Source organism: Pseudophryne corroboree, chromosome 1, assembly GCF_028390025.1.
Source record: "Pseudophryne corroboree isolate aPseCor3 chromosome 1, aPseCor3.hap2, whole genome shotgun sequence".
In the NCBI taxonomy this organism is placed as follows: domain Eukaryota; kingdom Metazoa; phylum Chordata; class Amphibia; order Anura; family Myobatrachidae; genus Pseudophryne; species Pseudophryne corroboree.
The window spans coordinates 405,801,889-405,817,213 of record NC_086444.1 but is presented as its reverse complement, the minus strand read 5'-3'; the positions used below and the strand labels follow the sequence as shown (position 1 = coordinate 405,817,213).

At 46.3% G+C, this 15,325-nt stretch overlaps 1 protein-coding gene across 1 annotated transcript in view; it reads left to right on the top strand.

The window, feature by feature from the left end:
• MYO1H (myosin IH) overlaps positions 1–15,325 on the top strand; it is a 258,284-nt gene that overhangs the window by 53,809 nt on the left and 189,150 nt on the right. Inside the window, exon 10 of the mRNA XM_063939130.1 lies at positions 13,433–13,552. Within this exon, the coding sequence (XP_063795200.1) occupies positions 13,433–13,552 (120 nt within the window). The remainder of the gene's footprint in view (positions 1–13,432; positions 13,553–15,325) is intronic.

The window sequence follows — 15,325 nt, the reverse complement described above, 5'->3', positions numbered from 1 at the left end:
CGCAGATCTTGCTGCGGGAAGCAAGATCTGCGTCCATCACTGAAAATCCCCTTATGTTAGCTAGTGACAGGCCCATGAACCACTTTACTGTGAAACGGTTGCTGATCTGCGGTCATTCTGATAAAATGAAACCGTAGAGAAGAAGTACAGTCAGACAGTGTGTTCTTCCACCATAAGGCTACTTTAGAAATATAGAAACATAGAATTTGTCGGCAGATAAGAACCACTTGGCCCATCTAGTCTGCCCCCTTTTTTTTTTTTACATAATTTTTTATCTCTAACCTTATTTGATCCTTATTTCTTTGTAAGGATATCCTTATGTCTATCCATGCATGTTTAAATTGCTCTACTGTCTTAGCCTCTACCACCTCTGATGGGAGGTTATTCCACTTGTCCACTACCCTTTCTGCAAATTAATTTTTCTGCAAATTTCCCCTGAACCTCCCCCCCTCCAGTCTCAGTGCATGTCCTTGTGTCCTATTGCTTCTCTTCATTTGGAGAATGTTTCCCTCCTGGACTTTGTTAAAACCCTTGATATATTTGAAAGTTTCTATCATGTCCCCCCTTTCCCTTCTCTGCTCCAAACTATACATATTGAGATTTCTTAGTCTTTCTGGGTATGTTTTGTGATGTAGGCCATGCACCATTTTAGTTGCCCTCCTTTGTACAGTTTCTAATGTATTAATATCCTTTTGAAGATATGGCCTCCAGAACTGAATACAGTATTCTAGATGAGGCCGTACCAATGACCTATACAGTGGCATTATTACTTCTTTCTTTCTGCTGCTGATTCCTCTCCCAATGCAGCCAAGCATCTGACTAGCCTTCCTCAATGCTTTGTTACATTGCTTACCTGCCTTTAAGTCATCTGAAATAGTGACTCCTAGATCCCTTTCCTCCTCAGTAGTTTCCAGTATAGTGCCAGTAATACTATATTTAGCTTTTGGATTTTTGAGACCCAAGTGCATGATTTTGCATTTTTTGGCATTAAACTGTAATTGCCACACTCTTGACCATTCCTCTAGTCTACCTAGATCCTCAATCATTTGTTTTACCCCACCTGGTGTGTCTACCCTGTTGCATACCTTTGTGTCATCTGCAAAAAGGCATACTTTCCCTTTAATGCCATTTGCAATGTCACCAATAAAGATATTAAAAAGCACTGGTCCAAGTACAGATCCCTGGGGTACTCCACTGGTAACATTTCCCTCCTGTGAATGCACTCCATTTACCACAACTCTCTGTTTTCTATCATTCAACCAAGATCTTATCCATTCAATAATCCTAATATCCAATCCCAAACTTTCAAGTTTATTTAGCAGTCTGCAATGTGGAACAGTGTCAAAAGCCTTACTGAAGTCTAGATAAGCTATATCCATGGCTCCACCTTTATCCATCACTTTAGTCACACAATCAAAAAAGTCAATAAGATTTGTTTGACATGATCTCCCCCCAGTGAATCCATGCTGTTTGGGATCCTGTAAATTGCCGGATTTGAGATAATCTACAACTCTTTCTTTTAAGAGTGTTTCTATCAATTTCCCTACTACTGATGTAAGACTCACTGGTCTGTAGTTGTTTGCCTCTTCCTTGCTTCCACTTTTGTGCAGTGGGACTACGTTTGCTCTTTTCCAGTCCTCTGGAATTACTCCTGTAGCTAATGACTGGTTGAATAATTCTGTCAATGGTGCTACCAGCACCTCTTTAAGTTCTTTTAGTATCCTTGGATGTATCCCATCTGGCCCCATAGATTTGTCCACTTTCAGCATTGAGAGTTCTGTTAGGAACTTCTCCTCTGTAAATGTACTTGTTTCATTTTCCTGAATATCCCTGCAACTTAACTGTGACCCCTTCCCCTCTCTCTCAGTAGTAAATACTGAGCAAAAATAATCATTAAGATGATCTGCTATTAAATTGTCTCCTTCAACAAGACTCCCAGCGTCCGTCTTTAGTTTTATAATTCCGCCTTTTGTTTTTCTCCTTTCGCTTATATACCTAAAAAAAGTTTTGCCTCCTTTACCCACTGACTGTGCCATTTTCTCCTCAGCTTGTGCCTTTGCACATCTGATTACCTTCTTAGTCTCCTTCTGTCTAACAAGATATATCTCTTTGTCTTCATTGTTTTGTGTCTGCTTATATTTCCTAAAAGCTATCTTTTTTGCTCTCACAATATTCGCTACTTCTTTTGCAAACCACACTGGCTTCCTTTTCCTTGTGTTTTTCCTAACAGTTTTGATACAAAGGTCTGTTGCCTTCAATATTGCACATTTTAATGTTTCCCACCTCTCCTGCACTGCTTCCAAGTTCCTCCACTCTGCCAAAGAATCGCTTACACATTTTCCCATCCCTACAAAATCAGCCTTCCTAAAATCCAACACCTTTGTTTTTGTATGGGACGAGTCAGTCTCTGTCTTAATGCTGAACCATACTGCTTGATGATCACTGGATCCCAGGTTTTCACCCACTTTTACGTCCGATAATCTGTCTCCATTTGTAAGTATTAAGTCTAATATTGCGTCTTTCCGAGTGGGCTCCCTCGCCAATTGGTGGAGGGATGCTCCCTGAAGGGAATTTAAAATGTCCCTACTTCTAGTGGAACTAGCAACAGACACCTCCCAGTTTACATCAGGAAGATTAAAGTCTCCCATGATTATTACCTGTCCTTTTAATGCCATTTTAGTTATGTCCTGCAATAGGTTCTTGTCGAGTTCCTCTTCCTGACCTGGTGGCCTGTATATCACGCCAATACGAATAATCAACTTTTCCCCTGTTTCTATGGTCACCCAAAGGGCCTTAGTTTTTTCTTCAATACTTTGTATTAATGTAGTATTTATGTTTTTTTTTTACATACATTGCTACCCCACCTCCGATTTTTCCAATTCTGTCCTTCCTAAATAAAGTATATCCCGGTATAGCTATGTCCCAGTCATGATTTTCATTGTACCATGACTCTGTAATTGCCACAATGTCCAGATCATCCTTTGTCATTATTGCAGTTAGTTCTGGAATTTTATTACCTAAGCTCCTAGCATTTGCACACATAGCTTTTAGAGTTTTGTTTGTGCTCTTTCTGTTCCTAGCTATGTTCTTCTCTCTGCCTATTTTTATTTGGTTTTGATCTGAATTATCTTCTGTTGCTGTGGATATGCTTCCTATTCCCTTTGCCTGCAGAAACAGTACCTCTGTATTGGGGGAGCAGATTTCTTTATTCCTGTTTGGTTCACTGCCCCCCTTTGTTAGTTTAAATAGTTCTTGATGAAGCATCCAAACTGTTCAGTTAGTATTCTTGTTCCCCTTGAAGATGGGTGTAGGCCGTCACTTTTGTATAAGCTCCTATCTTGCCAGATGGTGTGACTGTGGCCTATAAATCCAAATCTCTCCTCATTGCACCATGTCCTTAGCCAAACATTGAAGTTTCTGATGCAATGAGTTCTGTCTTCCCCTCTGTGTACTGGCAATACTTCTGAAAAAGATACAGTGGTTGTCACCTGCTTCAGAGCAGTCCCTAACTTCCTAAATTCATCTTTTACGGCCATGAGTTCAGCATTTGCCAGGTCATTTGTCCCTAGGTGGACAATGACATCCACCTCCCCATCTTTTCTTGCTGCCTTTACAATTCTTAGCATGCGCTCTTTATCCCTTGGAGCTTCTCTACTTCATTTGCATTTCCCAGATGTATTCCTCTAATAATGGAATCTCCCAAGAGAAGTGCAGTCCTTTTTGGAGATGCAATTTTCCTGTTCCATTTCCTGTTCCTATAGTTGGTAGAAGTCCCCATATCCTCCTGTTCTGTATTGCCTCTATTAGTTGTATCTTTACCACAAGTGATACACTGCATGGGATGTTAATGGAAGCTAGTTTCTGTATCCCAACCCACAAACAAACTAAAATGGGGGGAATTCTGAAAATGCTCATGAGCGGGCAGCAACAACTGATACAGATGCAGTAGCAGTAGTTCCAACAGCAACTGTTACAGACGCTACAGCAATGGCAGCTTGATCCTAAGGAGGAGCGCAAGCTTCAGAAATTGTCAGCTGACGATAACATGGAAGCCTATCTCGCCACCTTTGAAAGAACAGTGAATAAGGCAAAATGGTCCCCAGACGTCTGGGTGGAGAAGCTGATGCTATATTTGACCCGTGAGTCCCAGCAGGCTCATATGGACCTCAATCAGAGGGAGGCGACGGTGTACTAAACCTTAAAGACTGAGATTGTGTCTCATGTCAGGGTTACTGGGCCAGGCCAGGCTCAGCACTTCCATGAGTGGCGTTACTCCAAAGTGACTCCAGTCAGACCTCAGTTGGCCGCTTTACTCAAATTACTGAGGAAGTGGTTAAAGCTGGAGGAAAACTCGCCCAAGCAGGTGTAGCTGCTGGTGGTTGACCACTGCATTCAGACTTTGAATCTGGGTCTGCAAAAGTGGGTGATGCAGACAAACCCCCAAAGAAGTCACCATGCTGGTGGTGATGTTTGGGGCATTGCAACAAATGGCTAAACCTCCTGGTTTTGTGTCCAAACCTATGCCCAGACTAAAACAGGTGCTGGCCAGAACTGGGCTGACGAGGAAAAACCCAGAAGAAAGAGAGACGAACCTAATGCTGGTTAAGCTAACATGTTTTGAATGTGGGGAGTGGCCTACACTGCAGGAATCTATGGACTGCTCCTTAGCCCATGAGGCAAGGTCAGTATACCCAAGCTGCTGTACCATGAGTGTGTCCCATAAGGGCAACAGGTTGCTTTGGATAACAGTCCTTGCTAACCAGAATATGGTTCTGGCCTTGGTGGATACCTGTAGTGAACTCACCTAGGATTTGGGTTCCCTGATGCTAGCACCTCAGTTGCCAAAAGTGAAGGTCCTGTGTATTCATGGGATATCTGAGGAATACGAGATGACCCTCCTGCCAATAACCCTCAAGAGCCATATAGTATGGGCCATTGTGGTGATACCTCGTAAGCTGCCATACCACCTCATCTTTGATGAAATTTCCTGTTATTCCAGGAGGGGATCTTAGAGCAAGTGCAACCAGACATACCGGCATCTGATTTTCCATCCAGGTCTTCACTTTTATAGAATCTACACCTCTAGAGAGCTAAGTTGCCACTGCAGAAAGAAGTTCCAGGGACTGCAGGCAAGGTCTTACGGAAATCACCTACTGCTCCTGCTCTTTCAAGGGGAGCAGACAGACGAGCCCATCAAGGAGCCCAAAGTGGACATGGACTGGTCACTGGTGCCGAGACTATCCCCTTTACAGGAATTTATATGGATGCAAGTGAATGATACGACCCTGGGATAAGCCTTCAAGGCAGTGATGGATGTGAACAGGGTGCTCAGAGTAGCCTACCATCAGGGGGGGGGCACTATGTTTGCCTGTATAGAGTAAGCACTGTACAGGAGAGAGTAGTGGAACTGCCTGTGGCACCCCAAGTCCTGGTTCAAAGAAGAGCACATACCCATGTGTGTGTGGGGGGGGGGGGGGGATTAGACACAGGAGAGAGTCCTGCTTAGGTTTTATTGGTGGAGGGTACATATGGCTGTGAAACAGAATAGTCAGGCTTTTCCTTTTTGCCAGAGATCCTGCCCTAAACCCTCATACCGGGCCCCTCTTGTCCCACTACCGTTGAGAAAGGTGCCCTTTGAGCGTATCAGTATGGATTTGGTTGGGCCCCTAGAGAAGTCGGCTCGAGGCCACCAGTATGTATTGGTGGTGCTAGAGTACGCAACACGCTATCCAAAGGCAAAACCTCTATGAAATCTAAAGTATTGCATGATAGCTAGGTAGCTGATTCATTTGTATGCCCAATTGGAAATCCCTAGGGAAATTATTATTGGTCAGGGCACACCTTTTATGTCCAAGCTAATGAGGGGTATGTGTCAGTTGTTAGGGGGGAAAACCCTCCACACTACCATTTACCATCCACAAATGGATGGACTAGTGGGGAGGTTTAATTGGATCCTGAAGCATATGATCAGAAAGGCAGTGGTACAGGAAAAGAAGGATTGGGACACTGTTCTACCTTTTTGCTGTTCACTGTCAGAGAGGTACCCTAAGCCTCAACAGGGTTTAGCCCTTTCAAGCTACTGTATGGGAGGCAACCCCGAGGCATTTTGGATATGCTAAAGGAGGGTTGGGAACTGCAGGGGCCTAGAGAACCCACATAGTACAGTTTGTTTCTCAAATGTACAAGAGGTTAGGGAAAATAAGGCCCTTTGGTGTGCCAACACGTAGAGGAAGCACAAAGTCGACAGAATAGAAATTATGATACTACTGCGATAGCCTGGTCCTTCTGTCTCAAGGATAAGGTCTTGATTCTAGTGCCAACCCAAGAGAGTAAGCTATTTGCACATTAGAAGGGGTCCTATGATGTGGTAGAGGTAGTTGGACCTGTGAACTATAAGGAGGAAGGAAGAACAGGTATATCATGTAAATTCATGGAAACAATGGTATGATGAGTATTCGGTTCCAGGGTTGTTGAGTACGGTAATAGAAATGTCCTTGATTACTATGCCTACCTGGATCTCAGAGCAAAAGTAGCAAGTAGGGGAGATGGTACAATGGAACAAGGACATATTCTTTTCCCTACCATGATGCACAGCCTTTATTGAACATAATATTGTCACACCTCCCAGGTTAGTGGTGAAACAAAAACCCTACAGAATCCCTGAAGCTATGCGGAGCGCATTTGGAAAAGAGGTGGAGAGCATGATCCAACTGGGGGTAATTGGATAGTCTACCAGTGAGTGGTGTAGCCCAATTGTGCTGGTTACAAAACCCATCAGCAGCTTCCAGTTTTGCAGTGACTTTAGAAAATTAAACAGCGTGTCCCAGTTTAATGCTTACCCGATGCCACAGTTATATGAACTGGTGGAAAGTTTGGCAGATAACAAATATTTAACACCCTTGATCTCACCAAGGGCTATTGGCCAGGGCCGGTTTTAGGCATACGCTGGTTAGCAGCCGAGTAAGGCGCAGCATAGAGATGGGTGGCCTACTCAGGCCATTCCTGATACACCCTGATATGCAGCGCCTGCCTGAAGACTCACCGAGCAGGCAGTGATATTGACGCCGCCATGCTATGCCGGCAGCGCACACCGCTACAGTAATGTGAAGAAAAATAAAATAAACTACTTCTCCCAGAATTACGTGCTTCCAGACAGCAAGGGCTGCTGGAAGCGGTAGTTTATTTTGAGATTCTTCACATTACTCTATATGCAAAATAAACTATCGCTCCCAGAAGCCCTTGCTGTCCGGCTACTGGGAGCAGTCGTTTATTTTGAGATTCCTCTTCATCTAGTACTATAGTGCGGTGCCGGCCATGGCGGAGGCACCAACACCACTGACTGCTTTGCAAGCCTCCGGGCATAGGGGGCATATCAGGTAATACAGTACTTTGATTAGATTAAAATGCAAGGGGAAGTATTAAAGTGGGCAAAATATGTAAGGGGAACTTCAACAGTGGGAAAATGTGTCAGGGGCACTTATATAGTGTGTAAATGTGTAAGGGGCACTTATATAGTGGGCAAATGTGTAAGGGGCACTTATACAGTGGGCAAATATGTAAGGGGCACTTATATAGTGGGCAAATGTGTAAGGGGCAATACAACTGGGCTTTTACAATGAGACCATGCCTCCCTAATTTTTTCAGGAGGCACGTGCAAAAGTGCGCAAAGTATTTATTCACTTACCAAATAATTGGGCCTTGGACCAGCCCTGCTATTGGCAGATCCTTCTTACACCAGCAGGCAAGGAAAAGACAACTTTTTGCACTCCTGAAGGCCTTTTTGAATACAAGGTCCTGCCCTTTGGTTTGCATGGAGTGCCAGCCACTTTCCAAAGGGTGATGAACAAGATACTGAAACCCCAGATCTAGATGGCATATTTGATATATTCACAAGACTGGGAATCGCATCTTCCTAAAGTTGAAGCAGTACTGACATCATTGAGATCTGCAGGGTTCACAGCTAACCCTAAAGTGGCCATGACAGAAGCCAAGTATTTAGGTTACATTGTTAGACAGGGGTCAGGTTAAACCTCAAATAGGGAAAGTTGCGGATGTTAAAAATTGGTCAGAGCCTAAGACCAAGTCGCAGTTGAGAACCTTCCTGGCCTTGGTAGGTTACTATACTCAGTTTATCAGCAACTTTGCAACTGGAGCAGCCGCATTGACAGACTTGCTTAGAAAATGCTGTCCCAACTGGCTGGAGTGGACCAGTCTTGCTAAGACAGCATGGGCAGATCTTTAGCTTGTATTCACGTTACACCATCCCTCCCCCCCTAACCCTAACCCACCTTTCCCACAGCCTGACCCTAGCCCGTCCCCCCAGCCTCTTCAGTGGTGCCTAACCCTAACCCACCCTTCCTAATCTCCCTCACTGCAGCCTAACCCTCCCACCATCGCAGCCTAACCCTAACCCTCCCACGCGGCATCTTGACTGCATCCCGAATGAAATGCTAATGAGATGCTGTGAGATGAGCCTCAAATGGACCCAGCCATTAACCAAACACCGTGAGTTGGATAGTAGAAGTGCTTCCTGTTAGAAAAAACATCAGGGTATCATCACTTCCAAGATAAAATGATCAATTATACAATTAACTGATATACATTTCCTTGAACCTGGCCTTAAAATAGGTAAGATATGTATTTTCTTTATTACACTCAACAAGTTAAAGTTTTCACTTACTTACTACTTACTTACATCTAACATGTATGAAAATTGTGTAGTTTTCCAGGTACTACAGTCCCTTCTCCCAAACACTGCCACTTTTTCATTATCTTCAACAACAAATAGATCGATAGCACTGTGTTATATAACAATTGCACTTTAGCTGGTGAGAGTCTGTTACTGCCGGCGTGGCACCGGTGTCTGTCAGCACCGCACTGCACTAGTGATCAGACTAGTGTCCAGCAGCACCGCACTTGTAAGCAGACTCAAAATAAACTACAGTTCCCAGCAGCCCTTGCTGCCAGGAGCTTCCAGCATTGATTACAAGTGCGGTGCTGCCAGACACCGGCGCCACTCCTGCAGTAACAGACTCTCACCAGGTACAGTCTGACAGTACTACTTTTCTACCCTTCGGCCGCGGGTGGCACCACCAGGTGGCGCCCCCTCCTTGCCTGGCGCCCCTGGCGAGTGCCATCCTGGCCAATGAGTAGATATGCCCCTGCTGCAGGCACCTGATTTTACCCACAGGTTTTTCCTACAGACAGATGCTTGTGATATTTGCAGTCCTGTCCTAGGAAAGTGAGGGGGTTGATCTTCTTGTATTGTACTTGATCAGGAAGTTGTTGCAGAAGGAACAAAAGTATGCTACAGTAGAGGAGTGCTCCATTACAATGGATGCAGAGAAACCAAGAGGTGAACACCAAGGTTATCAGGTGGTTTCTGGCGCTACAACCATTTCAGTTTACAGTAGAGCATAGGGCTGGGATCCTGTACAAAAATGCAGATGCCCTGTCCCAGATGTTTGCGCTCCGTGCGAGGTCCACGTCACCGGACTTGTCGATGCTAGAGGGAGGGATATGTGGAAAAAGAGGCAGTGTGCTACAAAGCAGCCAGGGTTGTTTTGCTAGTAATCCCAGGGAAAGTCATGCATTTGAATGATAAAATATGTGTTTTACCAGTTTATTGTGTTAACTGTACCTCTCCCTTTGGCAGCCTGACTGGTCAAATGAGAAGACATGTGAAGGCCTCCCTTTTAAAGACAATGCTATTAACCAACTATACCAATATACATGCGGGGGACACGGGGGTGGGCGCGCTCATTTCACCCAGCGGGTGAAATGAGCGACCTGCTAGATTGAGCAGGCCAATCTAGCACCAGCGATAGCGATGCGTGGCCCTATCGCTGTGGGGGTACACACGGAGTGATCACTGCTTAAAATCTAAGCAATCTCGTCAGTTTGCTTAGATTTTAAGCAACGATCGCTCCGTGAGTACCCCCCTTAAGACTTTCCTCTAGTCTCCAAACCTTCAAGAATCCCTAAAAACTCACCACTTCAGACAAGCTTATCACATACTAGAACCACCCACATAAATTTGTAACCTCCATAAACTAGCCTACCTAATTACATTCTCTCTATACAGTCCACTTGATACATTTTCACTTTCTTCTTTTTCACATCTTCCTGACCCTTGTCCATTGCAGGGTGACCGTATCATACAGCCCACCAAGAACCTTTGCAATCTGTCTGGACCATTATGCAATATGTTACACATATCTTTGTATATTAATACCTATTTCCCTAAAGATTGTAAGCTTGTGGGCAGTGCTTTCTTACTTATGTGTTTGTTTGTTTGTTTGTTTGTTTGTTATTCCCCAGTCTTGTTTTATTACTGTTTGTTCCCAACTGTAAAGTGCAATGGAATATGCTATCTATGTAAGTAACTGTGAATAATAATAATTGTACTGTTTAGCTGCACAGACAATAAAATGTACAAACACATCATGATAGCAATCCATTATCAGTCTGTAATTATGAGATGTGTATTATTTTTCACCTTTTTTATAGCAGCTTGTTCTACAGTATTTGTTGCTTTTCACATGCAAAGCAGAAAACATCAATGAAAGCAGAATAGAAAACGATAATCTTAACATACTGTAGATAATATACATTAGTATCCCTAGCTTATGATTTAATCAAATCCATCACGTCTCTTAACTAGTTAATACACCGATGTGCGTTCCCCAGCAGTGCAGGCGCTAGCCGCTCAGCAAAGTCTGCAAAGCATTGAGGCGCCTGGCACTATAGGCACTCTCCCTGCTCTGCTACTGTACCTTGCTGATGCGCAGTGTTAGTGCCGGCTGCCGCAGCCTGCGTCTGTCACACCGTGTGAAAAGCACAAGTGGTGCCGGCAGCATGAACACAGGATCCTCGGCCTCCTCCTGTGTCAGAGCCCTCCCCCTTCCCTGCCCGTCTTGCTCCACCCCGCTGCACATGTCAAGCTGGGAGGCAGGAGTGTCATCCCCACCTCCTCTCTTCCCTCCCCTCTCACAGCAGTCTTCAGCACCGCCCCTCCCCTGAGTCCCCTCTCATCAATGGTGGATTCAGGACCAGGTAGGGAGAAAGGGCATATTAGTGCATACCTCCCAACATGACCCTTTCCAGGAGGGACAGAATGCTCTACTCCTGGACTTCCCTCTTACTGTAAGATAGCCATCACCTGTGCTGAAACACCTTTCTTATCCATTAACCTGTTTAAAACAGGTGCCAGCAATCATGAATTAAGAGGAAAGTCCAGAAGCAGAGCATTGTGTCCCTCCTGGAGAGGGTCATGTTGGGAGGTATGTATTAGTGTGTGTGTAAAGTGACATTTTACTGTGTGCTGGGGTGTGGGGGGGGGGGGGGGGGGATAAAGTTAAATATTACTGTGTACTGGGGTCGGGGAGGGAAGGGGGAGAGAGAGAGGAGGAGTGGGAGATAAAGTGGTATGTTACTGTGTGCTGGGGTGGGGGGATAAGTGGTATGTTACTGTGTGCTGGGGTGGGGGGGATAAAGTGGTATGTTACTGTGTACTGGGGTCGGGGAGGGAAGGGGGAGAGAGAGAGGAGCAGAGGGAGATAAAGTGGTATGTTACTGTGTGCTGGGGTGGGGGGGATAAAGTGGAATATTACTGTGTACTGGGGTCGGGGGGATAAACTGGTATGTTACTGTGTGCTGGGGTGAGGGGGATAAAGTTGAATATTACTGTGTACTGGGGTCAAGGGGGGGATAAACTGATATGATACTGTGTGCTGGGGTGGGGGGGATAAAGTGGAATATTACTGTGTACTGGGGTCAGGGGGGGATAAACTAGTATGTTACAGTGTGCTGGGGTGGGGAGGATAAAGTGGAATATTAGTGTGTGCTGGGGTGGGGGGTGGATGAAGTGGCATATACAGTAATGTGTGCTGGGTGGTGGTAGTGTAGTGTGTGCGGGGACTGGGCTGCAGGGTAGCTGTGGTGTAGCGTGTGGGGAGGGGGGATTAATTGCTTAATTAGTCATTGTGGGGAGGTAGATGAAAAAAAATCCCTTATAAGCCATGTCTCGCACAGCCTTATCAGGGCTAATTGAATAGCCCCCCGGAGACACAATTACCCGCGATCAATGACCATGGGTAATAGGAAACCTCCATATGTTGTGTAAAGGTCACTAGGACTGACAGATTTTAATTATGGACTACAGGGCTGCATCCCCCCCAGTAAAATCTGCCACTCGCAGGGACTGCTAGCAGTGGCAGTGACTTAATGTACCATAAGAAGTGTTTCTCTTCATGGGACTGTAATTCCGGACTTGTTATTTTCCTATTTTTTTTAATTTATGTTAAATGCAGTTTCTCCACTGCCTGCCACCCGCTGCCTCTCCACAGCCATCGCCTCTCCACAGCCGTCACCTCTCTCTCCTGTCACCCACTCACTCTCATCCTCTCACCATCACCTCTCTCTCCAGTAACTCTCTCCCTGTAACCCCCCCTCCCCATCACCTCTCTCTCCTGTCATCCTCTCCCTGTCATCCAACCCTCTCCCCGTCACCTCTATCTCCTGCCACCCTCTCCCTGTCATCCAACCCTCCTCCCGTCCCCTCTCTTTCCTGTTACTCTCTCCCTGTCATCCAACCCTCTCCCCGTCACCTCTCTCTCCTGTCACCGTCTCCCTGTCACCCACCCGTCTCCGCATCACCTCTCTCTCCTGTCGAACTATCCCTGTCACCCACTGATTCTCACCCTTTCCCCATCACCTCTCTCTCCTGTCACCCACTGACGCTCACCCTCTCCCCGTCATTCTCTTTTTTCACCCTCTGCTTATTACCCTCTCATTGTCACCTTCCGCCTCTCACTGTTGCCCACTGCCTCTCCCTAGCTTCACTCTGTGCCCGTCTCCCACTATCTCTCACTGTAGTTACCCTCTCCCTGTCACCCACTGACATTCCTGTTACCCACTTACTCTCACCCTCTACATGTCATCCTTTTTCTCCTGCTATCCTCTCTCTCTCACACACCCGTGATCCATACGATCGCATGGTGTGTGCACTCCCACTAACCGGATGCAGCTAGTCGCAAGCACAATGTGGCTGCTTGTGGGTAGGATGAGAGCGAAGTAGGAGGGCACAAAATTTAGAGTTTGCAGGAGGGCGCCAAACACCCTAGCACCGGCCCTGTTCCCCAGCTATATACAAAGTGACCTGTGGAATACCCAGCCTTACTATACTGTAAAGCCTAGCACCTTAAGAATTCTGAAGTGGGCATAGTGGGTGCAGATTGTGAGTTAAGGCAGCTGACGAAAGCACACAGCTCCAAGTTGTGTTTATGATTATAGGATTGTTCATTAAATTAAAGTTAATTAACTACATTACAAGCAAACCTGTGTACTTTTGGGGTGCTTCAGTATGGGTTAAAATATTGGTTCTGTCAAAATATAAATATTTACCATTTCACCCCTCTATTTCTATTTGCAGGTCCTCAGCCCTCTGAATTTAGAATTAGCATATTATGCCCGTGACGCCCTTGCAAAAGCCATGTATGGAAGATCCTTCAACTGGCTCATTAACAAACTTAATGGATCTCTGGCAAATAAGGTAAAACATAGATCATGGCTATCTGCAGTAAATTAGCGCTTATTCTGAGCTCCATATTTCACAAATTATCAATAGTTTGTACTGTTGACTAGGGAGGCCAATCCCGGGATCGGGATCGGCAGGATCCCGGGATTTGGGCCCAAAAATGCCGGGATTTGAATCCTGGGATTGGAGCCTCCAATCCCGGGATTCACGGGATTAGAGTGCGCATGCGCAGTTTTGCCGGACAGCGCTGAGCACTATAGCTTAGCGCTACCCGGCTGTCAGCGAGGGAGTTACATCAGCTATGGACACACACATACTGACCACGCTGGCGGCATTTCAAACGTAGCGCCGTCCGGCAGCCAATTAGGGAAGCGGCAGCAGCCGCGGCCCCTGATTGGCTGCCGGACTGCCAGTTCTGATTGGCTGGCGGCCAGCGCTACGTTTGAAATGCTGCCAGCGCGGTCAGTGTGTGTGTGTCCATGGCTGGTGCCCGCGGTCAGCCTAAGTAGTAAGTGTTTATCTTATCGCTACCTACACCCACACTCTCTGCTCCTGACATCCTCCCTCTGCTCGCTACACCCACCGGCACCTTCCCTTCCTGTACCTTACATGCTCACTACACACCCACCCTCCCGCTGCTCCCTACACCCACCCTCCCGCTGCTCCCTACACCCACCCTCCCTTCCTGTTCTTTACATGCTCCCTACACCCACCCTCCCTTGCTCCCTACAGCCACCCTGCCTTGCTGCCCTCCACATATACTTTCCCTGCTCTCTACACTGCTCCCTACACTGATCCCTACTGCAATCCCGGGATCCCGGGAATCCCGGGATTGAGCATTTTTCAATCCCGAATCCCGGGATTGAAAAAATGCCCCGGGATTGGCCTCCCTACTGTTGACAAGTGATCAGTCAGTTATCTGTTAATGTTGACTAGCAGAGGCATAACTAGACATTTTGATGACCTGTGCCAGAAAGAACATTGGTGCGCCCCCTCCCCCATATTATAAATAGGGATAGCATGCACCAAAGAAGGGACATTGCCTTCTGCGGTAGGAGTGTAGCCATGCAATAATACCCCAATTCAAATTATACCACACAGTAGTGCCCAATTACTCACATTACAGCACATCGAAGTGTCCCTTATTCACATTACACCACACAGTAGTGTCTCTTCCTCACATTACAGCGCATAGAAGTGTCCCTTATTCACATTCACCACTCAGTAATGTCCCTTATTCACATTATACTACACATTAGTGCCCCTTATTCACATCACATCACACAATAGAGCCACATTATGCCACACAGTAGTGGTGGCCCTTACACATTAAGCCACACAATAGTAGTGACCCTTATACATTATGCCACCCAGTAGTAGTGCCCCTTACACATTATTCCCACACCGTAGCAGTGCCCTTACACATTTTGATCACACAGTAGTAGTACATTTCTGAGTTGTGCCCAGTGGTGCAAGTGTGTGGGTACGGGTGGGTACGGCGTACCCGTAAGAATTTAGCCGTGGGTACGCCGTACCCACACCGACGGGCAGCCACTCCTCTTCCCTCCCTCCCTCTGCTGCTCCCCGCCGTCCCCGCCGCACCGCCGCTGATGTGAGGGAAGAAGAGCGCAGCCTGCGCCTCTCCTTCCCCTCAGTCTCCGGCGGGTGTCTCAGTTTAATTCAGTGCCTAATCGGTGAGCCAATCACAGCTCGCGGTGCGAGCTCTTATTGGCTCACGGATCGGCACTGAATTAAACTGAGACACCCGCCGGAGACTGAGGGGAAGGA